The sequence below is a fragment of the Megascapheus bottae genome, chromosome 6, assembly GCF_031878675.1.
Source record: "Megascapheus bottae isolate mThoBot1 chromosome 6, mThoBot2.hap1, whole genome shotgun sequence".
Classification (NCBI taxonomy): Eukaryota; Metazoa; Chordata; class Mammalia; order Rodentia; family Geomyidae; genus Megascapheus; species Megascapheus bottae.
The window spans coordinates 65,006,871-65,034,851 of NC_143514.1; the positions used below are offsets into that span (position 1 = coordinate 65,006,871).

The 27,981-nt window shown below is 48.1% G+C and overlaps 2 protein-coding genes across 2 annotated transcripts; one reads left to right on the forward strand and one right to left on the reverse strand.

The window, feature by feature from the left end:
• Positions 1-270: 270 nt before the first annotated feature.
• On the forward strand, positions 271-2,117 carry Marcksl1 (MARCKS like 1). The gene is made up of 2 exons (XM_090335345.1): positions 271-503; positions 1,325-2,117. The coding sequence occupies exons 1-2, from the start codon at positions 417-419 to the stop codon at positions 1,838-1,840; spliced, it is 603 nt and encodes a 200-aa protein (XP_090191471.1). The 5' UTR covers positions 271-416; the 3' UTR covers positions 1,841-2,117.
• Positions 2,118-2,750: 633 nt separating this feature from the next.
• On the reverse strand, positions 2,751-27,734 carry Hdac1 (histone deacetylase 1). The gene is made up of 14 exons (XM_090335344.1): positions 27,595-27,734; positions 22,108-22,220; positions 15,463-15,580; positions 10,934-11,008; positions 9,478-9,616; positions 8,885-9,026; positions 7,908-8,000; positions 6,040-6,148; positions 5,820-5,960; positions 4,768-4,876; positions 4,546-4,676; positions 4,087-4,239; positions 3,577-3,625; positions 2,751-3,301 (listed from the first exon to the last, which is right to left on the reverse strand). Exons 1-14 carry the CDS (start codon positions 27,641-27,643, stop codon positions 3,274-3,276), a joined length of 1,449 nt encoding a protein of 482 aa, XP_090191470.1. The 5' UTR covers positions 27,644-27,734; the 3' UTR covers positions 2,751-3,273.
• Positions 27,735-27,981: the final 247 nt, after the last annotated feature.

The window sequence follows — 27,981 nt, forward strand, 5'->3', positions numbered from 1 at the left end:
ACACTTCTGCCCGCGCCGGACCGCACCTGCCCTTGGAAGCGGGCTGGAATGGAGCCTCAGACCTTCCGCCTAGCCCACTGCTCCAGTGGGACCCGCGGCCCGACCCCGCCTCCGCCCCTCGATTGGGCGCTCATTTAAATGCCCGGCCCCGCCCCGAGCCCTGGGCGCCTATATAAAGGCGGCTCGGCGGGCGGCGGGCGGCATTCTGGCGCGGAGTGCAGCGGCGGCGGCGGGCGCAGCTCGTGGGTCGGCCTTGGTGCCGGGGTGCAGCTCGGTCCCCCCACCCTCTTCTCCGGCACCCCTCCCCCTCCGGCGCCAGCTCCACCCCTCCGCCCGCCGGGCCGACCCCACCGAACTACCCCCTGCGGCGCGAGCCCGGGGAGGCTCCGGGCGCCCCCCCAGCAGACCCCCCCATCATGGGCAGCCAGAGCTCCAAGGCACCCCGGGGCGACGTGACCACCGACGAGGCTGCCGGCGCTTCCCCCACGAAGGCCAACGGACAGGTGGGTGAGCTCGGCTCTTCGGGCCCGGGCCTCCTCTGCTCGCACCGCGCCCCCTCTGGAGCTCGGGGCCGGGGCCGCGCGCTTTGTCCGGCCCGGGACACGCGGCGCCCCCTCCCCCGCTCAGTCCCTTTGTTCTCGGAGCCGCAGCCCCCGCGGGCGAAGCGAGGGGAGGGGCGGGGAGGGGGCGCCGGCCCGGCCCCACTGCCTTCTTTGTTCGTGGCCCCGGCCCTCGGCACTGCCCCCCGGCAGCCCCGACTGCGCGGGGGAACAAAGGCGCTGCCGGGCCGCGCCAAGGGGGCGCTCGGGGCCGCGGGGAGGGTGCTCGGCGGGGTGGGCACCCCATCCGTAGTCAGGCCCGACCTCGATGGTCCTCGGAGAACGAGGGGGGGCGCCAGATGTGGGTGGAGCCTGGGGTAGGTGGGGGCCTTTTACACAAAGCGGGAGGGTGGGGGCGGCTGGGGGGGCAGCCGTCCGTCCAGGTGCGGGGAGGCAGCGCCCCGAGGCGGCTTCCCGCCCATTGCCGCCCGGAGGGGCTTGCGGGCGGGCCCTGGATCCGCGGCCCCGAGCGGTTCCGCGTCGAGGGAGAGTGGGGCCCCCCGGGAGGCGGGTGTTGGGGGGGCCGGGACCCCAGCGCCTCCTGCCGGCCGCGGCCGCCACGGTTGTCCGGGCGCGCCCGGGAGGGGCGAGGGCGACGTTTGACGGAATCCCGGGTGCGGGTGGAGGCTTTGGTTTTTGGGGTGCCTTAGACATTAGGGGTGCGCTCCGTTGCCTGGGAGGGGCCAGGACCGGGCCTCACTGCTGCTGCCTCCTCTGCCCTGCAGGAGAATGGCCACGTGAAAAGCAATGGAGACTTATCCCCCAAGGGTGAAGGGGAGTCGCCCCCCGTGAACGGAACAGATGAGGCTGCCGGGGCCACTGGTGATGCCATTGAGCCAGCACCCCCTAGCCAGGGCGCCGAGGCCAAGGGGGAGGCTCCCCCCAAGGAGACCCCCAAGAAGAAGAAGAAATTCTCTTTCAAGAAGCCTTTCAAATTGAGCGGCCTGTCCTTCAAGAGAAATCGGAAGGAGGGCGGGGGCGATTCTTCGGCTTCCTCGCCCACAGAGGAAGAGCAGGAGCAGGGCGAGATCGGCGCCTGCAGCGACGAGGGCACTGCGCAGGAAGGGAAGGCTGTGGCCACCCCTGAGAGCCAGGAACCCCAGGCCAAGGGGGCAGAGGCCAGTGCTGCCTCCAAGGGAGGAGACGCCGAAGAGGAGGCAGGGCCCCAGGCTGCAGAGCCGTCTACTCCCTCGGGGCCCGAGAGTGGCCCTGCCTCGGCCAGCGCTGAGCAGAATGAGTAGCTGGGTGGGGGCAGGTGGGTGATCTCTAAGCTGCAAAAACTGTGCTGCCCTTAAGAGGTCACTGCCTGGATCGGGTGCCCTGGCTGCCTTCCTGTGCCCAGAAAGGACGGGGCTTACTGCCCCTCCTAGCCACGTTCCCTCTCCTCTCCCTCTTGTGGATTCTCCCGTCACCCATCTGGGCTTTCTCTCATGGCCAGTTGAGATGGTCCCTCACAGTTTCCCAAGTTAGGTTAGTGATGTGAAACGCTCCTGTTCCTGGCCCTACCCTCTTCCTCCTCCCCCTGCAGAAGGGCAGTTGCTGGTTTTCTCCCCCAGTTCTTTTCCAAGTAGGTTTTGTTTATCCTACTCCTCAAATCCCTGAGCCAGAAGTGGGGTGCTTATACTCCCGAACCCTTGTGTCCAGCCTTCCCCTGTTGAGTTTTTTAGTCTCTGTGCTGTGCCTCATGGCACCTGGGCTGGGGAGGACACTGCCCCGTCTAGGTTTTTACAAATGTCTTACTCAAGTTCAAACCTCCAGCTTGTGAATCAACTGTGTCTCTTTCTTGACCTGGCAAGTATTAGGCTTTTGGGGCGGGAGGGAGGTCTGTAATGTGAAACAACTTCTTGTTGTCTTTTTTTTTTTCTCCCATTGTTGTAAATAACTTTTAATGGCCAAATCCCAGATTTGTACTTTTTTTTTCTAATTGCTAAAAACATTCTCTTTCACCTGGTTTTACTGTAACATTTGGAAAAGGAATAAATGTTGTCCCTTTAGTAGTGCTTTAATGGGTGGCATTGAGGGGGGGTAGGGTGAGAAGACCTGGGGGGGGAAGGGGTGGGATTAAGCCAAGTAAGTTCCTGTACATGGGTTTACCCAGAAAGTAGAGGGAAGAGCTTGGGGACACTGGTTGGAAACAAGCTCAGAAGGGTATAGAAATGTACCATTTTATTACAAAGAGTCACAAAAATGAAAATAGTATCTCAAAAAGGAAGCTACACTACCAACCACCTACAGAATTGGGAAAGACAGGGCATTATGAGTTTCTTGGCTCACCTGAAGCCAGTGGCAAGGTATGAAAACAGAAACCAGTCTAAAAAATGGTTGATATCACTTAGAGCAGGGGGTGCCTGAAGACTCAGCCACTATTTCTTAAGGGCATTGCTCCAGGACCACTAAGCAGGCACTTGGTATTTCAGGATTTTTCTCATGGCTGCATCCTTCACCCAGACCTGCACCTTTTATGCTTCAGAACTAGGGGAGGGATGGGGGGCAAGGCAGCTACTAGCCAGCACTGCTGCCCTGGGCTTAGGGCCCTGGTTCCTATCTAGTCCCTGGAGATATTTATATTTAATATATTTTATATAAATATGCAGAGAAATAGAAAATATAAAATCTGAGGGGTTGGGGAGCAAGGTAGGAAATTTGTTAAGAAACCAGAGCTGGAGAGGTTTGCTCAAGCCAACTTGACCTCTTCTTTGACCCTGTAGAGAGAACAAGAGACTGGCATGAGATAACCCACCCAGAGGCCTTGAGGCAAGTATGAACACAATGACTTCCACAGGACCCTGGCTGCCCAGGTGACTGCTGGGAACTGGGGCTTCCTAGCTCTGCCTAGAACTGCAGAGACAGACAGACTGGTCCCTGAAAGAGGCCTTTGTACGCTGGACCAGCTGCTACTGTGCTTTTCCTCTCAGAGCAGGGGGACAAAAGGGGTGATGCTCCAATGCCAGGGGATGGCTGATAGCTCTTTCCTTACCCTTTGGCTTCTGGCTTCTCCTCCTTGGTTTTCTCCTCTTCTGTAACTTCTGGAACAGAAAAGTGCAGGGATGGCTAAGGGAAGCTGCTCTGGAAAGAGCTGGGGTCCTTACTTCCTCTGAAACCCCTTCCCCTACACTACTACAGCTCAGTGGACACAGAAAAGCAAGAAAGGCCTATCCCAGGTCCTCCCAGTGAGCCCTGTTGAAAACAAACAGGTTGGACCGGTTTCACAGCCTGTTGGAGCCAGAACCCGGTGGGCGGAGGCAGCCCCCTGGGAAACTGGGGTGAAGTGCTGGGAAAAGGGCTTGGGTGGTATGTGAGAGCCAGAGTGTCATTGTTTGGTTGGCCCTGCCACTTCTGGGAGCCACTGAAAGGCCTAAGGAGCTGAGTTAGAGCCCCACAGGAGCTGGCAGGGCCTGGGTCAATTCCCTCCGCCTAGTGCCCTACATAGATTCATCCCCCAGGGCCCAGGACTCTAGACCCAAGTGCTGGCCCAACACAAACCCACCTTTCTTCTCTTCTGGGTCTTTCTCTTTTTCATCCTCTGTTTTGACTCTCTTGGCTTTTTTGAAATTGGAAGAATTCTTGCGGCCACCCTCTCCCTCCTCATCTGAGTCGGAGAATTCTTCCTCACAGGCAATTCGTTTGTCAGAGGAGCAGACTAAGAGGCAGTGGATGGAAAATATGGGTGAGAAAGTAGGGGCTTTTTAATCCCAGGACCTGTGCCTAGTGCTTCCCTGCGATGGAGGAGGGGCACGCTGGACAAAGTAGTAGAGAAGGTGCTTGAGACTCTGGGTTCTATACCCAGCACTAGGGAAAGGAGGAAAGGGGTCTTGGGCTCTAACCAGTTCCTAGAGGCACTGAAACTTGAAACTTCAGTTTTGAACGGATGGGTCCTGGGAAAGGTGAAAGGCAATCTGAGCTGCCCACTGGGCGGGGAGAAAAGAGGCCCTCGGATCTCACTCACTTGAGATGCGCTTATCAGGGTCGTCTTCATCCTCATCCCCACTCTCCTCTGGGATGGCATCCTCGGGAATAGCTTGCATTTGGACCCCAGGTGCATGGGGTAGCATCCTCAGGTTCTCAAAGAGCCGCTGTCTGTGGCCAATGGGAAAAGAGAAGGTGGCTAGGCTCCACTTGACACTGGAGCATGCAAGTTCACCAGGGGATGGCTGGGGAAGTCACTCACTTGATCTTCTCCAGGTACTCATTAGTGTTCTGGTTAGTCATATTAGAAGGACTGATGTGAAGCTTGAAGTCTGGTCCAAAGTATTCGAAGTAGTCATTGTATGGCAGCTCTGATTGGGGCAGAGGAGAGGAGAGTCAAGAGACCTGACACAGTGGAACCCTGAGAAAAGCATCTGTCAGCTTTACCCATTTATGAAAGAGAGATTTCCCCAAGATGGTGCAAGAGCAGAGTGCTGACAGAATTTTATTTATTTTCTGGCAGTACTCAAGTTTGAACTCAGGGCCTTGCACTTGTCAGGCAGGCTCTCTACCCTTGATTTTAAACCTTACCTTTTTTGTGGGTCATGGGGGTGAACTTGGACTGGATGCTATCTCTGAGTTCTTCAGCTCAAGACTATTGCCCTACCTTTGAGCCAAACCCTACTTCTTGTTTTCTAGAGGTTAATTGGAGAAAAGAGTCTTAGGTCCTGGGCTGGCTTTGAACCACCATCCTCAGATCTCAGCCTCCTGAGTAGCTAGGATTACAGGCATGAGCCACCCTGCCCAGCTAAACTTTTTTTTTCTTTTTTGCCAGTCCTGGGGGTTGAACTCAGGGCCTGGGCACTGTCTTTGGACACTTTTTGCTCAAGGTTAGCACTCTGCCACTTGAGCCACAACATCACTTCCGGCTTTTTCTGGGGACTCAAACCCAGGGCTTTGTGCATGCTAGGTGAGCATGCTACCTCTAGGCCATGCTCCAGATTTTTAACCTTTTCAAGACCATTCTCACTTGTACACATGTGACTAGAAGGGGAAGGAGCTCCTGGTATAGGACTCTAAGCAAGGCTCACAGTGATCGTTCCTTTTACTCATGCAGTTATCCTAAAGCAGAAATTCCAACGGTGTCAGCAAGCACTGATAATGTCTACTCCAAAAGCAGGAGAGAGAGACTAAGTGAAAGGGGACTGGGGAAGAGCTGGCTCTGGTCCATAGGAGACTGGGCAGGAGTCTCAAGGATTGGTGTCAGAACATGAGGAATCCTATGACCACCCACCCTGGCCCTGGAGCTCATACCATTCGGGATCTCTGTGTCTAGGGCCACCGCAGTTTCATAAGTCCAGCAACGGGCAACATTTCGAATGGTGTAACCACCTCCTCCTAGCATCAGCATGGGCAGGTTGAAGCTCTTGACAAACTCCACACACTTGGCATGCCCTTTGGAGAAAGGGGTGTTGTGTTACAGAAACATCCAGCAAAGATCCTGCCCACCTCCATTTGTGCTACCTGCCCTTACCTTTGATGGTCAGATTGAAGCAACCTAACCGATCCCCAGACAAGGAGTCAGAGCCACACTGTAAGACCACGGCACTAGGCTGGAACATCTCCATTACTTTGGACATTACCTAAAAGCATATACATATTAGTCACTAAGCTCCAGAAAAAACATGTCGAGGGGGGGGGGGCCCACAGAATTTTCCTTGTTTCTTATCACTCTTCCTTATTTGTGTGGCAGATAACAGGGAGTTCCCAGAGTGAAAGGGTCTCTGAGATACTTGGAGATTTCTTAATTCTGGACCTTGAAGGGTCTTCCTGTTATTTCCCTAATCTTCTACCATGCCACTTCCTTCAGGAAGCTCCCTAGCCCCAAACTATACCTGCTATACTCATTTGACTCTACAGACACCTGGCTTTATGTTACAAAGAGGATGGATGGATGAATGGACGGATGGACGGATATGTATTTTGCCAGTCTGGGGGCTTGAACTCAGAGCCTAGGCATAGTCCCTGAGCATCTTTTGCTCAAGGCTAGTGCTCTTATCACTTGAGCCACAGCAACACTTCTGGCCTTTTCTGTGTATGTGGTACTGAGGAATCAAAGTCAGGGTTTCATGCATGCTAGGCAAGCACTCTACCACTAGGCCAAACTCTCAGCCCTCTGCATCTTATTCTTACAATTACAGTCTAATGTTTGTTGCTGAGTGTTTACCTGATTTGGCTTAAGCTTCTTACAGACTATTAGTGTAGATCCAATACCTTAGTGTGACATTAAAGGTTCCTTTTGAAATACAGACCCCAATACAAGTTAACTTGAAAAAACCTGTAATCCTACCTACTCAGGAAAACTAAGTCTTTTTTTTTTTTTTTTGCCAGTCCTGGGCTTGAGCTCAGGGTCTGAGCACTGTCCTTGGACTTTCTCAAGGCTAGAGCTCTACCACTTGAGCCTCAGCACCACTTCCGGCTTTTTTCTATGTATGTGGTACCAAGGAATCGAACCTGGTCCTCGTGTGTGCTAGGCAGGCACTCTATCACTAGGCCAAACTCCTGGCCCCAGGAAATCGAAGTCTCATCTACAGAAAAACCCAGAAGTGGGGGCCAGAAGGTAAGGTATAAAGAAACATGAGGCTGGGAAGATGGCTTAGTGGTAGAGTGCTTGCCTAGTATGCATAGCCCTGGGTTTGATTCCATAGTACCATATGAACAGAAAAAAAGCTTAGGGACAATGCCCAGAGTTCAGGCCCCAGGACCAGGTGGGAAAAAAAAAAAAATCCAGGAAAACACCACCACCAAGATGTCAAGGAACACAGATCCCAAGGATGTAGATATAAAATGAATCAACAATGTTGCTCTCTACCCCCCACAAAAATAGCCCCAACATTCCAGACTATGAGGGCACAGATCATGCCTTAAATAATCTTATTCATGTTTTTTGTGGATCGTGGTGTTTTAACTCTAGGTCTGGGCATTGTCCTTGAGCTCTTTAGCTTTACCCCTGGAGCCACAGCCCCACTTCCCCTTTTCTAGATATTAATTGGAGACAATAGTCTTCAGTACCTAGGCTGGCTTTGAACTGTGATCCTCAGATCACAGTAGCTAAGATTACAGGCCCAGCTATTATTTATTTATTTGCACGCTACCACTTCTACTTTAGGATTACAGGCGTAAGCCACAACATTTAGCTATTTAAACATTTTTGCATCTAGCAGTGAGCAAGACCCACAGAGGACATCAACAAATTTTCTTTCCCTAAACAAGCAATCCAGTATTGAAACATCTCTCCTTTCCCAAAAGCTGTAAGGGGAGAAAACCCTGGGGTAGAGTACTTTGTTATCTTTTTCTACACCAATCCCATTTGTAGCCCAAGGAGTGGATAAAGCCACTTACCGGCTTGAAAATAGCCTCGTAGGATTCATCATCGATGCCATCTCGGAGTGGGTAGTTAACAGCATAATACTTGCCTTTGCCAGCCCCGATATCCTACTCGAGAAGAACGATAAAAAGTAAAACCGATAAATGTAACCTAGAAGGAGCTCAAGGATGGAGGCTAAAAGGCTAGCCCATGAGGGGGGGGGGGCGGGCAAGAGAGAACGAAGTTAGTACCATTTCCTTAACTGGCAAGTCCAGGTCACATTTCTGGACATGGCCAAGCCTGCACTGAAGCTAAGAGCTCTTAACCTACCCCAAAGCACATTTCTGCCTTAGACTGGTTTAGAGCTGGCAGGCAGCTGGATCACAGAAATAACACCCACCACCACCACCAACCCTTTCCTTTCCAGATAGTTTTATTGTATAACTCTATCCTCCTTGTCTCCTCTCTAGAGGCCTGAAGGAAGAAAACAAGTACTTCCAACTACTTTCCAAACAGCCCATGCTCAGTTGCTGTAATGTAATCATAGCAAGCAAACGAATCAGTGCCACTTTTCCACACGTGGGCTACTGGCATGGCAAAGTGGCTGATCTCACTGTATAGGAGACATGTGAGTTACTGCTCTCCATGTACTTTTCTGGGTAAGTCCTTCATGTTGAGTCAGATGACCAAAGGGGGAAGAGGACCAAACAAATGATCCATAAGAGTTCTAATTCCTACCCTCAACCTGAGGCCTTCTGGGACACAAGAAGCAGTGTGATGCAGTTGTGGCCAGGAATTACTACGAATCAGGAGACCAAGCTGGTTCTCTGATCCTGTATGTCTTATCACTTCCTTTCGACAGAGTAAGAGAGAAAGAAACCATGGTAGGCATCTGGGCAGCAGTGTTCTGAGTGGCAGAAGAGTCGGGAAGTACGTTTGTGGTATGTGACAGGAGAAATTAAGAGCTAGTAGCCAACCCTGAGCAGGCTGGTCTCTAAAGGGGAGTTCTTACCCGCAGGTCGCCAGTTCCTGGGAAGTACTCTCCGTATTTATGAAAGGACACAGTCATGACGCGGTCCGTGGTATAGAAGGCCTCTTCCACACCATCGCCATGGTGAATGTCAATGTCAATATACAGCACCCTCTGATGATACCTAGGATCAAAAAGGGGTCAGGGGTCTGGGGGCTTTTGGGGATGGGACGCGCCAAGGGCGCCAGGTCCCAGCTTACCAGGCTAGCTGCCTCCCTCAGGTATCTCTAAGCACCAGAGACGTAGAAACTGGCTGAAGGAAGGTGGAAGAGCGGCCGGGTGTCTCCAGAGGCCTGACCAAGCCGACCAAGTCCGATCTTCCTACTCTACAGCCAGGGTCAACTCCGGCCACACAGGGACCTCTGGGAGGCAGGATCTGAGCAGCACCTGCCCCTGATCTGGGCTCAGATCAAACCAAGACCCTCGCCAAGGAGAGGATGGCCAGAGACACTCACCAAACACATCCTAGCCAGCACATCGTAGGAAAAGCAAACTAGGGAGGCAAACCCAGAGGGAGAGGGAAGTGGGAACCTGGCCTAATAGCTCCTCCAAGAGACAAGGCCAGGCAGGCATACTTTAGCAGTTCCAGGATGGCCAAGACGATATCGTTGACATAACAGAAGCCAGATGCCTCAGACTTCTTTGCGTGGTGCAAGCCCCCAGCCCAATTCACAGCGATGTCCGTCTGTTGCTTATTAAGTTTCACAGCACTTGCTGGGTGAGGAAAGAAAGAACACAGGGCCGTTACTAAAATAAACTACTCTCCCATTCTTCCTAGAAGCCCAGAGAGCCCAGTGAGAGGCAGGAGTTGCCTATTTGACACTGTACTGTGCAACTCACAAGCCAGCTCCCTCCCACTACCTCCTTGGTCCAAAAGAATAAATACGACTATTTTTTTGGTACATATTTTAATCAGAATAACCCTGCTTATTATTTTCTTTTCCTCTGTCTAACCCTCTACCGATCAACTCTCACTGAAATTATTTATGCTACCTTCACATTTATAATGTATTCTAAAATTATTCATCCTCCAAGTAGTTTTTTTCCTTCCTGCCACCCTTAAAAAACTATTTTCCAAACTAAAAATAGTAAGTCTTCAAATTGATTCAGTGGCTCATGATTAGCTATCAGCGATTATAGCAAGAGAAGATGCTCTTTTGTGGAAATATGGACATTGTAAATGAAAAAAAATGTACACACACTCACATATGTAGCATAGGTTGCATGTGTAAAGTATTTCTTACTATGGTTTATAGTCAAAAAGCTTGTAAAAGCTACCACAGATAGTACTGGCTCAAGGACCACGAAGAAGTGAAAGAGACAGACACACCTATGTGTATTTGTCACAGTTGTGTTAACTTTAATAGAAATAACAGAATGGAATTATTCAAATCATTAAAGTATGGGAAAATCACACAGCCACTAGAACTCATGTTATAGGGCTGGGAACATAGCTAGAGCAATAGAATGCTTATCCAGCATACCCCAGTAGGGCAAATACTCAGTAGGGTAAATAATAACAATAACAATAGAAAGCCATCAGCTAAGAAGAGCTGCAAGTATGACCTACAAAGAGCAAGGACAATGGACAATACTGTCCTTCCCCTCCCCCTACCTCCCCACCCCCCAAAAGAAAAAAAAGTCTTGCAGCTGGAAAGGCAGAAGGTACAAATGGAAGTAGCAGACATGTAGGGAATATTTATGACCTCTAAAGTTAATCACTAAAAGTTTCATTAGACATAGACTATTGACACTTCTGTTTTACAGCATTTTGTAGTTTACAAATTGCTTTCACATAGTGTCTCCACAACAGCATGAGGCCGGCAAGGCACTCACACGTGTAAAGCCTTTTACAAGGAGAGAATGGATGAGGATAGCTATCAGTCCCATGTCAGGAAGTGAACCTGGGTTGGGACATTTTAAGAAACCCAAAGGAAAAAGCCATAGGAGCGTTCTCTATGGTAACATCATACCCTCAAAGGCTTGTTTTAGAAGAGCCCAGCCCTGGGGAAGGGGATTTATATTCCTTACCCACAGAGCCACCAGTAGATAACTGACAGAACTCGAACAGGCCATCAAATACCGGGCAGTCCTCACCTACATTGACTTTAAAGAGAGAAGCCAAGTCAGTTTCCACAATTTCCTTCTGTTTTTGTTCAGGTACTTAATAAACTGATGGGGGGAAAATAACAAAGAACAAATTATATATACACAGATTATATATATTCAGAAAGCCTATATTACAGTTCAGATTTTGCTACTTAATTTAAGGCAGGGAGAAATTGAAAAGAGAAACCTTTATGCTCCCCAAGCAGGAAATAGAGGTCAAGACCTCTTTTTTTTAATATAATTTTATTGTTATTATTATTAAAGTGTTGTACAGATGGGTTACCATGTCATAAGTCAGACGAGTACATTTCCTTTTGGGGCAGTGTCACCCCTTCCTTTACTTTCCCTTAGTTACCTCCCTCCTGTCCCCGCCCACAAGTTATACAGTTCATTTTCCATAGTGTACACTAAATACCATGATTGCATTTGTTCACCTTTCTTCCCCAAATCAGAAATCTTACATGAAGAGGTATTTAGCAACTTAGAAAGCTTTTCTTTCTCCAACTTGAGTTAATTCCAGATGGTCAAGAAGGATGTAACGAACAGAGAGAGACCCACATAAATATCCTTCACCAAGTACATTCAAGACACACCATTGCTAACTACTTTTGTTATGTGGTGCATTTATCCTCACAAAATCTTGGAATTTAGTCAAATCTTTTTTTTTTTTGTCTAGTCTTGAAGCTTGAACTCAGGGCCTGGGCACTGTCCTTGTACACATTTTGCTCAAGGCTAGCACTCTTCCACTAGAACCACAGCACTATTTTTGGCTTTTTCTGTTTATGTGGATCTGGGGAAAGGAGCCCAGGCTTCGTACATGTTATACGGGCACTCTACCACTAGGCCATCCTCCCAGCCCCTGGTCAAACCTTGTAAGTGGAGAAACGGGTATTCCAGCTTCAAAGCCTGTCCTAAATACCTAGGAAAATGTGTTCCTGTCCTTTCCCGAGGGGCTTTCAAGAATATGATCTTGTTTGGTGGTCACAACAACCCCATGAACCAAGCCAGCTGGACAGAGGGAGAAGCCAAGTGACCTGCCCAAGACGACAGAATCATGGGGAAGAGGAGGAGCTAGAAGCAAGAACCCAGGTGTCTGAACTCCCACACCATGTTTTCTACCTCATGCACACAAGAGCTTGAACCCAAGTTATTTCAGGCCTCCAGGGACACCGGGGCATAAGTACAAACCAGTGCATAATGTGGAAACACATGCAAACAGTAATGCAAATGAAACACAACAGACAGAAAGGAAAGCACACCTGGACAACACAGTCTCACAGAGCTAGAGAGGAAGCCCAGCACACAAAGTTTCCTCTCACAGGAAATGACACTGCTAAGGTATCAAGGATGTACAAGTCAGAGACAGGAGTGGAACTAAACCCTTATTCTGTTGCCCCTTGGCTTTTCCTGATGTTAGCCATAGGTTTCCAAAGTGAAGCCAGGAGAAAAAGCCTTAAGATGAGGTGGTGAGAGGAGCCAGCCAATGCTGGCTTAGAGTGTCAGAGATCTGGTGCCCTGACAGTGTGGCTGCACAGGGAGTGAGCTGTAGGCACCTCAGCCTCTTCCTCTCTCGCCCATTTCCTGGGTAAACACTGTAAGGCTATGTCAATAAGAACTTTGGTCCCTGAGGCCAGTCCGTTCACCACTCACCACTGACAACTGATTTCCCCTTCTGGCAATTCTCCACTACAGAGTTCTAAAGTTCTGTTTATATTCCCATATGGAATGCCAAGTTGCCAAGGGAGTGAAAATTTTAGATATGAGGAAAAAATACTTTCCCTCAGGCACTAATCCAACAGCTAATCTGTTTTCCTCAGATTCAAGAACCTACGGGATTAGATGTAGAGAGGGGGAAAACCAATAAACATACTTTCTCAGAGCAATGGCACTCATTAAGAATGCTGAGGCAGGAAGACTGCAGCTTTGAGGCCAGACTGGCAAAACATCTTAGAACCCAGTCTCAAAACAAAAACTGATCGATGCACAGCACTGGACGTGTGTATGTGTGTGCACGCACGCACGCACGCACGCACGCCAGTACTGGGGCTTGGGCTCAGGGCCCTATGCACTATCATTTACCACTGAGCATTTTTTTTTTGTTTTTGTTTTCCCCTCAAGGATAGGAGGGCGTTATCACTTGAAGCACAGTTTCACAGTTTGGGGTTTTTTGGTGGTTAATTGGATAGGACTCTTGCCAATTTTCCTCCCTGGGAACAATGATCCTCATATCTCAGGCTCCTCAGTAGCTAGAATAACTAACAGGCATCAAACACATACCCAGCCTGGACATTTAACTGGACATGGTAGATTGTAACACCCTTGTATACTTTTTGAAATTCAGAAAACAAGTAAGTAAAAAAGCCAGGCACTGTGGTTCATATTCACATCTAAAATCTAAGGTGTCCAGGAGGCTGAAATCTTAGAATCAGTTCAGACTGCGCCAGGCAGGCAGACTATAAAAACCCACAAGTGGAGGTGGTTGAAGTGAAAAGCCAAGTGGGAACTCAAGACCCTGAGTTCAAACCCCAGTACGAGGAAACAAAGAAAACGAAAAACAAAACAAAAACCCCGTAACACAGCAAAGGAATCGTATCACATAAGAGATGTACAGGATTGACCATGAACTTCAGAGTACAGCTTGTACTATGGTGACCATGAGAAAGTGGACATGATCAAGAAGTGGACTTCAACTGCACTGCCTCATGTTTTCTTTCTTGGGCTAGCAACTGTTACATGATTTATTTTTTTTTTGCCAGTCCCATGCCTTGAACTCAGGGCCTGAGCACTGTCTTTAGGCTTTCTCAAGACTAGAGCTCTACCACTTGAGCCACAGCACCACTTCTGGCTTTTTTCTATGTATGTGGTACAGAGGAATCAAACCCAGGTCTTCATGCATGCTAAGCAAGCACTCTACCACTAGGCCAAACTCCCAGACCCCATTACATGATTTTTTAAAAAAAAAAAACATTTTGTCAGGGCCGGGAGTTTGGCCTAGTGGTTAAAGTGCTTGCCTAGCATGCATAAACACCCAGTTCGATTCCTTGGTACCACATACATAGAAAAAAAAGCCGAAAGTGGTGCTGAGGCTCAAGTGGTAGAGCTCTAGCCTTGAGAAAGTCCAAGGACAGTGCTCAGGCCCTGAGCTCAAGCCCAGGACTGGCAAAAAAAAAAAAAACAAAAAACAAAAAACATTTTGTGGGTTTGAAATATTTTATATGTACCATATTTAGAAGTATTCATCTCTTAGTGCCATGAAGGGCTTGGGTCTGGAATATTTCTCAGAAACCAAAATCCATGAGTGGTCAAGTCGACTAAAATATTAGCACTAGGCCAGGTATAGGTGGCTCATACCTGTATCCTACCTGCTCAGGAAACTAATATCTGAGGATTACAGTTCAAGGCCTACCTGGGCAGGAAAGTGTGAGACTCCTACCTTCAACTAAACACTACAAAAGCCAAAAGTGGAGCTGTGTCTCAAGTAGTAGAGTACTCAAAATCCTGAGCACAATCCTTAGATTAGTACTAAACTCCTTTAAAAACAAATTTAAGGGCTGGAATGTGGCTTAGTGGTGGACTGCTTGCCTAGCATGCATGAAGTTCAAGTCCTCAGTACCACACAAGTAGAAAAAAGCAGTTAGTGGCTCTGTGGCTCAAGTAATGGCTAGAATGCCTTGAGCAAAAGAAGCTCAGGGACAGTGCCCTGAGTTCAAGCCCCAGGACTGGCCAAAAAAAAAAAAAAAAGGATAAACATAAAGGAAAGTCAGATGTGACAGTTTAGTCCCCCCCCCCCTTTTTTTTAAGGCATGGTCTCGTATAGGGCAGGCTAGACTTAAACTTGAGAGCCTCTTGCTTTAGTGTTCTGAGTACTAGAATTACAGGTATATACCACCATATCTGGCTATCATAAGTTTGAAGAGATTTTCCCAGAGCTAAAGTAATCACTAGCCAAAATTTGGCTTCTGAGAAGGGACTGGAGTTTCAGGTCCCAGGGGGCAAGGCATAGAATCACCTCGTCTCAAAGATGAGCTCAGCTACTGCCTATCAAATGGCCTCTAAACTCTCATTCTCACAAAGTCAGAGCAGTTGCAGTTGGACCAGAGTCAGAGATCACATGGCTCAACTCATTACAACAGATAGATCTGAGGGGAAACAACCTGCCAGTCACTTGAAGAGAGTTATCTACTGCCCACTTCTCAGGTCAGTGCTTTTCGCATTACAATGACTACATACTCTAGACAGAGGTGTAAGCCTAACTGGAGAATGTCTAACCGCTATTTACAATCAGGAAACAAAACCAGACCTAAGGGGGCGGGGGAGAAGCACTTAGGTACCCTTGGTGGCAAAGAAAAAGATGCTAGTCAAAATGAGCCCCAAGGAAGGCACAGATAGTTTACAATAGAAGGAAGATCCAGCTGGGCACTGAGCGTAGCCAAGGAACAGAAGAGACTTACATCTCTGCATCTGCTTGCTGTACTCAGACATGTTGTCTGGACGAATGGAGCGCAAGAATTTAATGTAGTCATCACTGTGGTACTTGGTCATCTCCTCAGCATTAGCTTTGTGAGGGCGCTAGAAGGCAGAAAGGAAAAAGGGCAAATTATTTTTGTCTATTGTCAGTCGTTACCCAATCTACTTTGAACACTTATTGCTCAGTTACTACTAGGAAGAATAAATAACTGGCTAGTTTCAAGCCTCAAGAAGGCACTGGTGTTTGGGCCGGGAGTTTGGCCTAGTGGTTAATAGTGCTTGCCTAGCATGCACGAAGATCCAGGTTCGATTCCTTGGTACCACATATATAGAAAAAGCCAGAAGTGGTGCTGAGGCTCAAGTGGTAGAGCTCTAGCCTTGAGAAAGTCCAAGGACAGTGCTCAGGCCCTGAGCTCAAGCCCAGGACTGGCAAAATAAAAAAGGCACTGGTGATTCACACATGTAATCCAAGCTACTGAGGAGATTAAGCCTACCTGGACAGGGAAGTCCCCAAGACTCCCAAAAACTACCCAAAAAAGCCGGAAGTGGGAATTGGCCCTGTGGCTCCAGTGGTGGAGCACTGGCCTTGAGCACAAAGAGGCTCAGGGACAGCGCCCAAGCCCTGAACTCAATCTACAATACAAGCAAAAGGGAAAAAAAGTACTTTGGAACACTGTCCTGAAGCAAGTCCCAGGACTAGTTTGTTGGTTCTTTAAGGGGGGGAGGGAGCATGACCCAGTAGTAGAGTGCAAAAGCCCTGATTCCCCAGTACCCACCCCACCCCACAAAATTCAAAGTGGTGCTGTAGCTCAAGTGGTAGAATACTAGGTTTGAAAAAGCCCAAGGACAGTGCCCAGGCCCTAAGTTCAAGCACCAGAACTGGCAACACACACACACACACACTCACACTCACTCTCTCTCTCTCTCTCTCTCCTCTCTCTCTCTCTCTCTCTCTCTCTCTCTCTCTCTCTCTCTCTCTCTCTCTCTCTCTCAACTACTCTGGAAGCTGAGATCTGAGGATCAATCTTCAAAGCCAGAAGTGCCAGGCTCCTGGTGGCTCTCGCCTATAATCCTAGCTACTCAGGAGGCTGAGATCTGAGGACCTCAGGTCAAAGCCAGAGCAGGCAGGAAAATCCTTGAGACTCTTATCTCCAATTAACCACCAGAAAAGCAGAAGTGGCAATGTGGCTCAAGTGGCAGAGTGCTAGCCTTGAGCTGAAGGGCTCAAGGACAGCTTCTAGGCCTAGAGTTCAAGTTGCTCAGGGACAACATCCAGAGTTCAAGCAAACCCCAGGCAAAGAAGGAAAAAGAGAAAGAGGAGGGCGGGAGGGAAGGAAGCATTATGCCTGTATCAATTTTTTTTTTTTTTTTGCCAGTCCAGGGCTTGGGCTCAGGGCCTGAGCACTGTCCCTGGATTTTCTCAAGGCTAGGGCTCTACCACTTGAGCCACAGCACCACTTCTGGCTTTTTGCTATGTAGGTGGTACCGAGGAATCGAACCCGGGGTTTCGTGCATGCTAGGCAAGCACTCTACCACTAGGCCAAACTCCCGGCCCCTGTATCAATTTTTTATGGCCAACGATGATGTTATAAATATCCAAGTGGCCTGGTAAAAAGGTTCCCTGCTTTAAGGAAGAGGATTAGGGGCCGGGAGTTTGGCCTAGTGGTTAAAGTGCTTGCCTAGCATGCATGAAGACCCGGGTTCGATTCCTCGGTACCACATACATAGAAAAAGCCGGAAGTGGTGCTCAGGCTCAAGTGGTAGAGCTCTAGCCTTGAGAAAGTCCAAGGACAGTGCTCAGGCCCTGAGCTCAAGCCCAGGACTGGCAAAAAAAAAAAAAAAAAGGAAGAGGATTAGGAATTAGCCCCAAGCTCTCATTTGGGAGCTGGTATTCTCCCATTTGCCTCTAACTTCTAGGTCTCAGGCTCCCAAGCAGCTAGGATTACAGGCCACTTGCACCCAAGGAGAAGAAATTTCTTCAAGAGGGGCAAGTGAACTTGGAAGTGGTAGCTAGCAATCCCAGTACTCAGGGGGCTGGAGCAGAAGGATCACAAGGTTGAGGCCAGGCTTGGCTACAGTGAGGCACTCCAAAGATGTAAATAAGGGGTTGTGGTTCCAATCCAGGATAGCAAGACAAATCTATGACTTGCATGTCCAATTAACCAGCAAAAAGCTAGAACTGGAGATGTGATTCAAGTGGTAGAGCATCAGCCTAGAGCAGGAAAGGCTGAGCAAGAGCACAAGGCCCTAACTAAGCACATGAATGAACTGATAAGGAGAAGAATGAATCAGGATGGGATGACTCCAAAATGACTATGTCACAGAAGTTTCTCTGCCCTGTCATTTACCTAAAGCCTTGAGTGGAAGAGTTCAGGGACAACCCCCAGGACCAGGGGTAGGGTGGTAGCCTTGAGCTGAAGAGCTCAGGGACAGTGCCCAGGCCAAGTTCAAGACCAATGACACACCAAAAAAAAAAAAAAAAAAGGTTGGGAGTGTGGCCAAGTGGTAGAGTGCTTGCCTAGCATGCATGAGGCTCTGGGTTAATTCCTGGGTTCAATGCCTAGGCCCTGAGTTCAAGCCCTGGCGCACGTGCGCGCACACACGCACGCGCACACACACATACACACACAGACAAATAATGACACTCTTTTGTGTAAATAATTTATGCTAATAAAAAACTTAAAGTATGAGACACATGTCTGTAATCACAAATACTTGGAGGAAGATGAAATAGGATGATAAAGGTTTGAAGTCACTTGAGGTTACGTTAGCTTGAGAACCTATCTGAACAACAATCTAAACAGCAGAAGAAAATAAAATAAAAAGCAAAAGGATGGGAGCATAATTCAATTGCTTGAGCACTTGCCAAGCAAGCAGGCGGCCTAGTTCAATCCCCAGTATTTTTTTTTTAAGTCTAATTTTAAGAGTAGGAGAGAATATGACTTCAGTATTTTATACATTACCCGTGAAAGCATAAATTTATTCAACCACATTGAAAAGCAACTTGGCATTCATAACCTACAATCTAGCAATTCTCTTCTGAGAGCTATAACCAAAGAATTCTCTCAAATATGCAATAAAAAAATCTATAAAAAATGTTGGGGACTGGGAGTTTGACCTAGTGGTAGAGTGCTTGCCTAGCATGCACAAAGACCCAGGTTCGATTCCTCGGTACCACATATACAGAGAAAAGGCCAGAAGTGGTGCTGAGGCTCAAGTGGTAGAGCTCTAGCCTTGAGAAAAAAGCCCTGAGTTCAGTGTTCAGGCGCTGAATTCAAGCCTAGGAAAGCTACCCCTCCCCCCAAAAAAAGTTCATGGGAGCTGGGAGTTTGGCCTAGCATGTATGAAGCCCAGAGTTTGATTCCTTGATATCACATATATAGAAAAAGCTGAATGTAGTACTGTGGCTCAAGTGGTAGAGTGCTAGCCTTGAGCTGAAGACCTCAGGGACAGTGCCCAGGCCCAGTTCAAGCCCTACCACCGACCTAAAAAAAAAAGGTTCACAATGGCACTATGTCTTACATTAAAAAAACAAAAACAAAAAACCCAAAGCAACATCAAAACTATTAAAATTAAGATCAGGGGCAGGGAATGTGGCCTAGTGGTAGAGTGTTTGCCTAGCATGCACGAAGCCCTGGGTTCAGTTCCTCGGTACTACATGCACAGAAAAAGCCAAAAACTGTGCTGTGGCTCTACTGGTTGACCACTAGCCTTAAGAATGCCCAAGGACAGTGCTCAGGCCATGAGTTAAAGGCCCAGGACTGGCAAAAAAAAAAAAAAAAAAAAAAAATTAAGATCAAAGGAGGATGGATACATTATACATTGGCATAACAGATATTACTCAACAGTAACAAAAAACTATAGTAACAAGCTGGGCAAGGTGGCTCACACCTATAATCCTACCTACTCAGGAGGATGAGATCTGAGGATCAAGGTTCAAAGCCAGTCTGGGCACAAAAGGACCTGAGACTCTTATCTCCAATTAATCTCCAGGAAATGGGAAGTAGGGCTTAGCTCAAGGGTAGGGCAGTGGCCTTGAGCTGAAGGGCTCAAGGACAGCTCCCAGACCACATACAAGCCCCATGATTCATACATACAAAAAAACCCGCAAAACCAAACCAAAACAAAAACTATATTAACATACAACCAGGTGGATAGGTTTTACATACCATATATGTGTAACAATATTTATATAGTATATAAATGTGTAAAACTATAAGAACACATGTTGGATCAAACAACTGTGGCTCGCACCTATAACTACTCTAGGGGATGAGTTCTCATGATCAAAGTTAAAAGTCAGCCTAAGCAGACAAATCTGAGATACTCTAAAAAAAAAATCTAAAGTGAGCTGGGTTCCTCTGGTCTACACCTATAACCCTAGCTATTCAGAAGGCTGAAATCTAAAGAGTATGGTTTGTAGCCAGCAGGGGCAGGAAAAGTCTGTGAGACTCCAATAAAATAAACTCAAAAAAGGCCAGAAGGAGCACTGTGGCTCAAGTGGCAGAGCTCTACCCTTGAGCAATTAGTTCAGGGACAGTGCCCAGGCCCTGAAATGAAAAAAAGAAAAATTTGGAACTGGAGGTATGACCCAAATGATAGCGTGGTACCAGCAGTGAGAGGAAAAAGCACAAAGAAATTATAAATCCCTGAGCTCAATTCCCAGTACCAGCACAGTAAATAAATAAATAGATTAATTAATAAAGTACATGTTGGTAAAATGACAAGAAAGGAAGTAAATCCCAAATTCAAGGCAGAGTAAACTCAGAGAGAAGAAAATACTTAGCTAAGTAGCTCAGGCTTGAGATCATTTAACTCCAGTACTTTACCTTCCAAAGTACTGGGATTACTGAGATTACAGTCAGATGCTACCATGCCTGGCTAAGTCTTTGTTTTCTAATGTGAGGAAAAAAACTCTCTATTACCAGTTCCTGGTTTGGGCCTGTGTCTAGGCTCCAGTTGATTATCCCAAGAAGGTATCAGCAAGTAAATAAAAGGAAAAAGGAAAAGCTTTGGGATAAGTTTTTTTGGTGTGGTTTTTTTTTTTTTTTTTGGTCAGTTGGTCCTGGGGCTTGAACCCTGTCCCTGAGCTGTTCAGCTCAAGGCTAGCACTTTACCACTTGGAGCCACAGAGCCACTTCTGGTTATTGGAGATAAGAGTCTCACATTACACACTTGTGCCTGGGCTGGCTTAGATCTGCAATTCTCATATCTCAGCCTCCTGAGTAGCTAGGATTACACGCATGAGCCACCAGTGCCTGGCTTGAGATTTTTAAAAACGTAAGGTTTTGTCTTAACTGGCTCTTCCCAAATGGAATTAAGACACATGTCAAATGTACAAGAAAGTAATAGAGAGTGTTAGTAATTTAAGACACACCTTAAGAAAAAAGAAAGACATACCTCAGATTGTTATAGAAAACAGCAGAGGGGGTGAGTATGTTTTGTTTCTGTACTATATTAACCTTACTTCAAAGTCTTTTAATGGTCATTTTATACAAATCCTTTCCTCATCTCCTTAGCTCTGTCTTGTCTGTCACACTGTGAAATCGCTGGGTACCTGGTTCATTGAACTGCTTTAATTTTCTTCAAACATCATTTCTTTCTTAACTCTGCCTTTTTATATTCTCCACACCGCCCCCCTCTGCCCTAGGCCTTGAACTCAGGGCCTGAGCACTGTCCTTGGGCTTTTTTCTCAAGGCTAGAACTATACCACTTGAGCCACAGCACCACTTCCAGCTTTTTTTTCTATGTATGTGCTACCGAGGAATCAAACCGGAGTCTCCATGCATGCTAGGCAAGCACTCTACCACTAGGCCAAACTCCTGGCCCTTGTCTATGTCTTTTAGCTTATAAAGAAAGGCCTGCCCTGAGCTTCATGCTACTTAGTATGAAGTACAACTGTAGTTTGCACTTGTACTCCTAGTATTCAAGAAGCTGAGATCTGAGGATCAAGGTTCAAAGATAACACAAGCAGATAAATTGCCCAAGAGTTTCTTAACTCCAATTAACCAGCAAAAACCAAGTAGTAGAACAGCTCAAGAGGAAGAGTACTAGCCATGAGTAAAAAGGCAAAGTGAGAGCAGGAGGCTCTGAGTTCAAACTTCAGTACCAGCACAAAAACAAAACAATTCTTAGAATGAAAACATTATGTAGCTCCCTCTTCCTTCACCCCTTATTTCCATATCTTAGACATTTCCTTCATTGCACATTCACACTGTAGTATAATTTATTTATTTTTATATAGGTCTCACTCGCGTTAACTCAGTCAGGACTCAGGGTCTTGCTGGGAATAGTGGTACATACCCATAATCCCAGCTACAGGAAAGGTAGGGGTATGAGGTCCCAGCACAAACAGGAAACCCTATACAAAAAGGAACTAAAGCAAAGGATAGCGCTCTGAGCTACCTCTGAGCCACTCTGAGCCACAGCTCCACTCCCGGACCATGCCAAGTGCATGCTTAGTACTGTCAAAACCAAAATCAGAATCCCCTATCCATGTACAGTACCTGCCATATAACAGCCATGCAATACATGAGTCAATAAATAGAGAAGAAATGCGAATGAATGCTAGATACATTAGGGAAGAGGAGCTAATAGAGTTAGGCAGAGGTAGCATCTGATAAACTTACATAGATTTCCATTTTTCGGTAGAGACCATAGTTGAGCAGCAAGTTGTGAGTCATGCGGATTCGGTGAGGCTTCATAGGGTGGCCTTGTCCGTAATAATAATTCCCAACATCCCCTGAAGAAGAGCAACACAGCACAGTTAAACACATAACCCCAAGAGATCCCAGGAACAGTTTTACAATGAACTCCCAAGGAAACTATTTCTGGTTCACTTCTAGTTTCCAAGATTCTCTCCCATCTTGAAGAAGGGTAAGACCAAGCTGGGCACTGGTGGCTCACACCTGTAATCCTCAGGAGGCTGAGATATGAAAATTGTGGCTCAAAGCCAGCCTGGGCAGGTATGTCTGAGATGATCATCTCCATTTAACCACCAGAAAATTGGAGAAGTGGCACTGTAGCTCAAAATGGTGGAGCACTAACTTTGAGTGAAAAGCTCAGGGACAAGCCAGGGGAGGTGTCTCCCACCTGTAATCCTAGCTAATCAGGAGGCTGAGATCTGAGGACTGCAGTTCAGTACAAAGCCAGCCCTGGCATTACAAAGCAGAGAGACAAATCACTAGAAAAACAGCTAGTGGGGCTGTGGCTCAAGGGTAGGGCGGGAGCCTTGAGATGAAGAGCTCAGGGACAATGCCCAGGCCCTGAATTCAAGCCCCACAACCAACAAAAGAAAAGTAGGCGACCCTGAGAGGATCGACATAATTTAAGCATGACTCCAGCTCACTTTCTGGATGGCATTCTTTCCAAAGCCACTTGAGAACAGCAACCAGTGAGGTGACTCATCTCCCTATACCAGGAATTCCTTCCTAAACAGGAAATTAAATTTAACTATCACTATTCAGAATTATTATAGGTCATTTTGCTTATGACATATTGTGATGCTTTATGGTGCTAAAGTACACTCACATGTTTCTTCCCGCATCCTTACAGTAAAATTAGGTGGGACTGGGAACATTATCCTCATTTTACAGATAAGAAAACTAAATTGCCTGGCACCCGTAATCCTTGCTACTCAGGAGGCTGAGATCTGAGGATCAGGGTGCAAAGCCAAGCCCTGGCATGAAAGTCCAGGAGACCAATATCCTCAGAAAACCGGAAGTGGCGCTGTGGCTCAAAGTGGTAGCGCAGTAGTCTTAAGCAAAAGAGCTCTGGGCCTGACATTGTCCCTGAGCTCTTCAGCTCAAGGCTACCACCCTACCCCTTGAGACACAGCACCACTTTTGGTGATTAATTGGAGATAAGAATCTCAGGGACTGTTTATAGTGTCTGGGCTGGCTTTGAACCTTGATCCTCAGCCTCCTGAGTAACTAACATTACAGGCGTGAGCCACTGCCGGCCACCTCCTGGCTTCCCTAAGCTTTTCTTGTTCCACTGCCGGCCACCTCCTGGCTTCCCTAAGCTTTTCTTATTTGAGGCTCTACCTCTTGAGTCACAACTCCACTTCTGGCTTTTTGCTAGTTAACTGTGATCCTTAGCTCGCAGCTTCCTGAGTAGTTAGGATCACTGGCATGAGTCACCAGTGCTTGGCTTAAAGAACTTTCTGAGCAGGGCTCCAGTGCCTCAAGCCTTAGTTACTCTGGAAACTGAGATCAGATAAATGAAGTTCAAAGCCAGCATGGGCAGACAAATCTGAGGCTTTTATCTCCGACTAGCCAGTAAAACACCAGATGTGGCAGCTGGGCACCAATATCTCCTGCCTGTAATCCTAGCTACTCAGGAGGCTGAGATCTAAGGATCTTGTTCTAAGCTAGGTGGGGCAGCAAAGTCTGTGAGACTCTTTAATTCCAACTAACCACCACAAAGCCAGAAGTGGGGACTGGGAATATGGCTTAGTGGTAGAGTGCTTGTCTAGCATGCATAAAGCCCTGGGTTCTATTCCTCAGCACCACATACACAGAAAAAAGTCGGAAGTGGCTCAAGTGGTAGAGTGCTAGCTTAGAGCAACAGAAGTTTAAGGATATTGCCCACACCCTGAGTCCAAGCCCCAGGACTGCCCCCTACCCCAGAAAAAAGCAAGAAGTAGAACAGTGGCTCAAGGGGTAGAGCAACTAGCCTTGAGCAAAAAAAGCTAAGCAAGAGCATGAGGCCCAGAGTTCAACCCCCCCCCCACACACACACACAAAAGTTCCAGTCTCAATTGGGCCCTCCATTGTTCAGCAGTCCTTCCAAATTTATTTCTTGGACTCCCTCTTTTACAACAGCTATTAAATGCCCTCTCTCCAAAATTCCTACTGTACCAACTGCCCTCCCCTCTCAGGGAAAGGAATATTCTTACTTTTTTTTTTTTTTTTGGCCAGTCCTGAATCAAACCTGGGTCTTCATGCATGCTCCGCAAAGCACTCTACCACTAGGCCAAACTCCCGGCCCTCTTACTACATTTTAAGAATGCCTTAAGAACTTTCTTTGCCCATTTTCTCCCCTTCAGTGCTGACATTTGAGGTTACTTTACCATGTGCCTCTTAGAAACTTTTTTTGTATGTGCCTATACAAGGGCTTGATCTTAGGGTTTCATACATTTGTTCAGCTTTCTTTCTCATAACTGTCATTCTACCACTTGAGCCAAGCCTCCATTCTGGCATTTTGTTGGAGATGGAGTCTCACAGACTTTTCAGCTGGGGACTGGCTTAGAAACTCAATCCTCCAGTCTCAGGATCTGGAGTCCATAGGATTATAGGCATTCTTTAATGACTGGTATTATCAAGCTGGGCTCTAGTTTCCATCTCACCTGGTCTCTTCCAGGAATCTCCCCACTGGCTATACTTTTCCTAGTTGTTTCCCTAAGACTTTGAATGTAAACTCTTCTTAGTCACCACCTCCCTACTTTTATCAACCAGTCTTTCTCCTTAACTCATACAAGCTTCCCTTTAAAAGTTGTCAACCTTGTCTCCTCTTCACCCTTAATTCACTCGGAACCTAGAATCTTACTGCAATATAACTTTTGTCCCAACCCTTGCCAACACTGGATCCCTCCCTCCCTTCCTTTGGCATCTGCAACTTAATACTTTCTAGTTCACTTACCTCCTTGGCCACTTGTTGTCTATCTTTTATTCATTTAATCAAGAAATGTTTTAGAATCTAAGCTGGGTGCCAGTGGCTCATGCCTGTAGTTTTGGCTACCCAGGAGGCAGAGATCTGAGCATTACAATTCAAAGTCAGCCTGGGTATGAAAGTCGCTCAGACTCTTATTTCCAATTAACTACCAGAAAATGGGAACTGGCACTGTGGCTCAAGTGGTAGAACCCTAGCCTTGAGAAAAAAGCCGCGAGTCCAGCGTTCAGGACCTGAGTTCAACCCAGGAATGCCCCCACTCCCCCTCCAAAAAAGTTCACAGGGGCTGGGAGTTTGGCCTAGCGGGAGAGTGCTTGCCTAGCATGCATGAAGCCTAGAGTTTGATTCCTTGATACCACAAACAGAGAAAAAGTCGAAAGTAGCATTGTGGCTCAAGTGGTAGAATGATAGCCTTGAGTTGAAGAGATCAGGAACAGTCCCAGGCCCAGAGTTCAAGCCCCATAACTGACAAAAAAAAAAATAAGAGTCCACTAAGAAATAGGAAATGTTTAGGGTGTAGTGATACAGGGATAACCAGTTTTCTCCGCCTTAAGAGGCTTACTGTTTGCAAGAGGTGACTAAAACTGGACACTGGTAGCTCACAACTGTAATCCTAGCTACTCAGGAGGCTGAGATAGTTGCAGCCCAGACAGAAAAGTCTGTGAGACCCTTATTAGCCAGCCCCTCCCCACCCTCAAAAGCCATTAAGTGGAGGTGTGGCTCAAGTGGTAGAGTGATAAGATCAACAAAAACATAAAAGTAAAAATAGCTGGACATGGATGGCTTCACGCCTGTAATTCTAGCAACTCTAGAAACTGAGGTAATGAGCATCAGGGTTCAAAGCCAGCCCAAGCAGACAAATATGAGATTTTATCTCCAATCAACCAGGGAGGGAAAAGAAGCCAGAAGTGAGAGAGACAGGAAAAACTCAAGAGGTCAAGGACCTGAATTCAAGACCCAATGTACTACAATCAATAATAAAAGAAACTTGAAATTCAAATCTGCTTTACCCTTACATTAATTTCTAAGTCAGAATTGTATTTCTTTTCTCTTTTTTTGGTGGGTCATAAGCTCTTCAGCTCAAGGCAACCACTCTATGTAGCCATGAGCCAAGCCCCACTTCCAGTTTTCTAGAGGTTAACTGGAGATAAAAGAGTCTCAGGTTCTTTTGTGCCAGACTGGCTTTGAACCTTGATCCTCACATCGCAGCCTCCTGAGTAGCTAGGATTACAGGCATGAGCTACCATGCCTGGCCAGAATTGTATTTCTAAGGTATAGGCCTGAGGATGGCATTAACTTGAATCCAACTTTAGTGATTCTGTGTCCTCAGAAAACTGTCTGCCTTCCTGGGGAGAGCAGGCCAGCTGTTCATCATCTTTTCAATACTAATTTCTCAAACACCATCACTTGCAACCCTTCTCCTGTTCTTTCTTTTTTTTTCTTTTTTTTGGCCAGTCCTGGGATCTCAGGGCCTGGTCACTGTCACTGAGCTTTTGCTCAAGGCTAGCACTCTTCCACTTGAGCAGCAGGGCCACTTCCGGCTCCCCCCTCCCCCCCGTTTATTTGGTACTGAGGAATCGAACCCAGGGCTTCATGAATGCTAGGCAGGCACTCTATCACTAAGCCACATTTTCAGCCCCTCTCCATCTTTCTCACTAGGCCCCAAATCCATGCCTCAGCCATTTTGTAGACATACCTGCAGTTTCCCAAAGATCCTGTCTTGTCCCCTCACGGTCCCTAAGTGGCGGCTAGCTACCTAAAACTCCTGTTTTTCACGTTTTGAGGGACGGGACATCTCCCTTCCAGACCCCTAGGACTGGGTTGGGAGCCTCCTACCACGGAAAGAGGGCTTCTAACCCGAGCTCACCTCCCTCCAGCGTGTGAGCCGCCACCCCTCAGCCCCCTGACCACCCCACCCCCCAGCATCCTTGCACGACCTAGAACAGAGTAAGCTGCTCCTTATAGTTTCCCTTCGTAAAAAGTCCATTTGAACAAGTTGCAACTCTCTCCTTCCAACCCCAGAGGCCCCATTTCCCAGCAGCCATGGCTCGCAGGCCCTGCTCCCGGGCTGGGGGAGGGGAGGCGGGTGGCAGTCCAGCAGGGCTCGCTAACCGGAGGGACGAGATCGCGGAGGACTTTTGTATTCCCCACCAGGACCGGACAGCCCAGCAACCGTCTCCACCGCGCCGGCCCCCGGCCCCGCCAGGGGTCCCACTCGAGACTTCACGAGAGCCTCCGCACCGAGGCCGTCTCGCCCCCCTCCCCTCGACCCCTGGGCTCGGCCTCCCCCTCCCCCTCGACCTCCTTTCCTCGCAGCCTCCCCGCCTCACCTCGTCCTCGCTCTCCCAGTCTCCTCCCTCTGCCTCTTGCCCAACGCCCAGCCTCCCCTTCTCCGAGCTCCCCGACCCCGCCGGCCCCGCCTCCGCCTCCTGGACGCTGCTCACCATCGTAGTAGTAACAGACTTTCCTCTTGGTGCCCTGAGTATGCGCCATCTTGCTCGACTCTCGACCCTCCGTCCGTAGTCCGTCCGTCCGTCCGTCCGCCCTCCCGCCCGCGGCTCCGCGCTGCGTCGGACCCGAGGGGAGGGGAGGTCTTGCCGCCGCCCCGCCCGCCCCCTTCCCGGCTCACCTATACCCGCTCAGCCCGGGCACCGCTCCAGCCAATCAGCGCGCGGGGGGCGGGCCCGGAACTCGGCAGGGGGCGAGGGCAGCGCCGCGCGGCCGCCGCGGGCCCCCTGGGCCTGTACCAAGGGCCGCGGCGGAGGGGTGGGGGAGCTGCACGGGGCCGTACCATCAGCCTCGGGGGAGGAAAGCGGCTCGGTAGAAACTTG

Coding starts and splice junctions, on each gene's coding strand:
- Marcksl1 (XM_090335345.1), top strand. CDS start 417: ATGGGCAGCCAGAGCTCCAAGGCACCCCGGGGCGACGTGACCACCGAC. Junction 504..1,324: donor CCACGAAGGCCAACGGACAG/GTGGGTGAGCTC, acceptor TCTGCCCTGCAG/GAGAATGGCCACGTGAAAAG.
- Hdac1 (XM_090335344.1), bottom strand. CDS start 27,643: ATGGCGCATACTCAGGGCACCAAGAGGAAAGTCTGTTACTACTACGAT. Junction 22,221..27,594: donor AGTCTGTTACTACTACGATG/GTGAGCAGCGTC, acceptor GCTCTTCTTCAG/GGGATGTTGGGAATTATTAT. Junction 3,302..3,576: donor GAGAAGCCAGAAGCCAAAGG/GTAAGGAAAGAG, acceptor TTCTCTCTACAG/GGTCAAAGAAGAGGTCAAGT.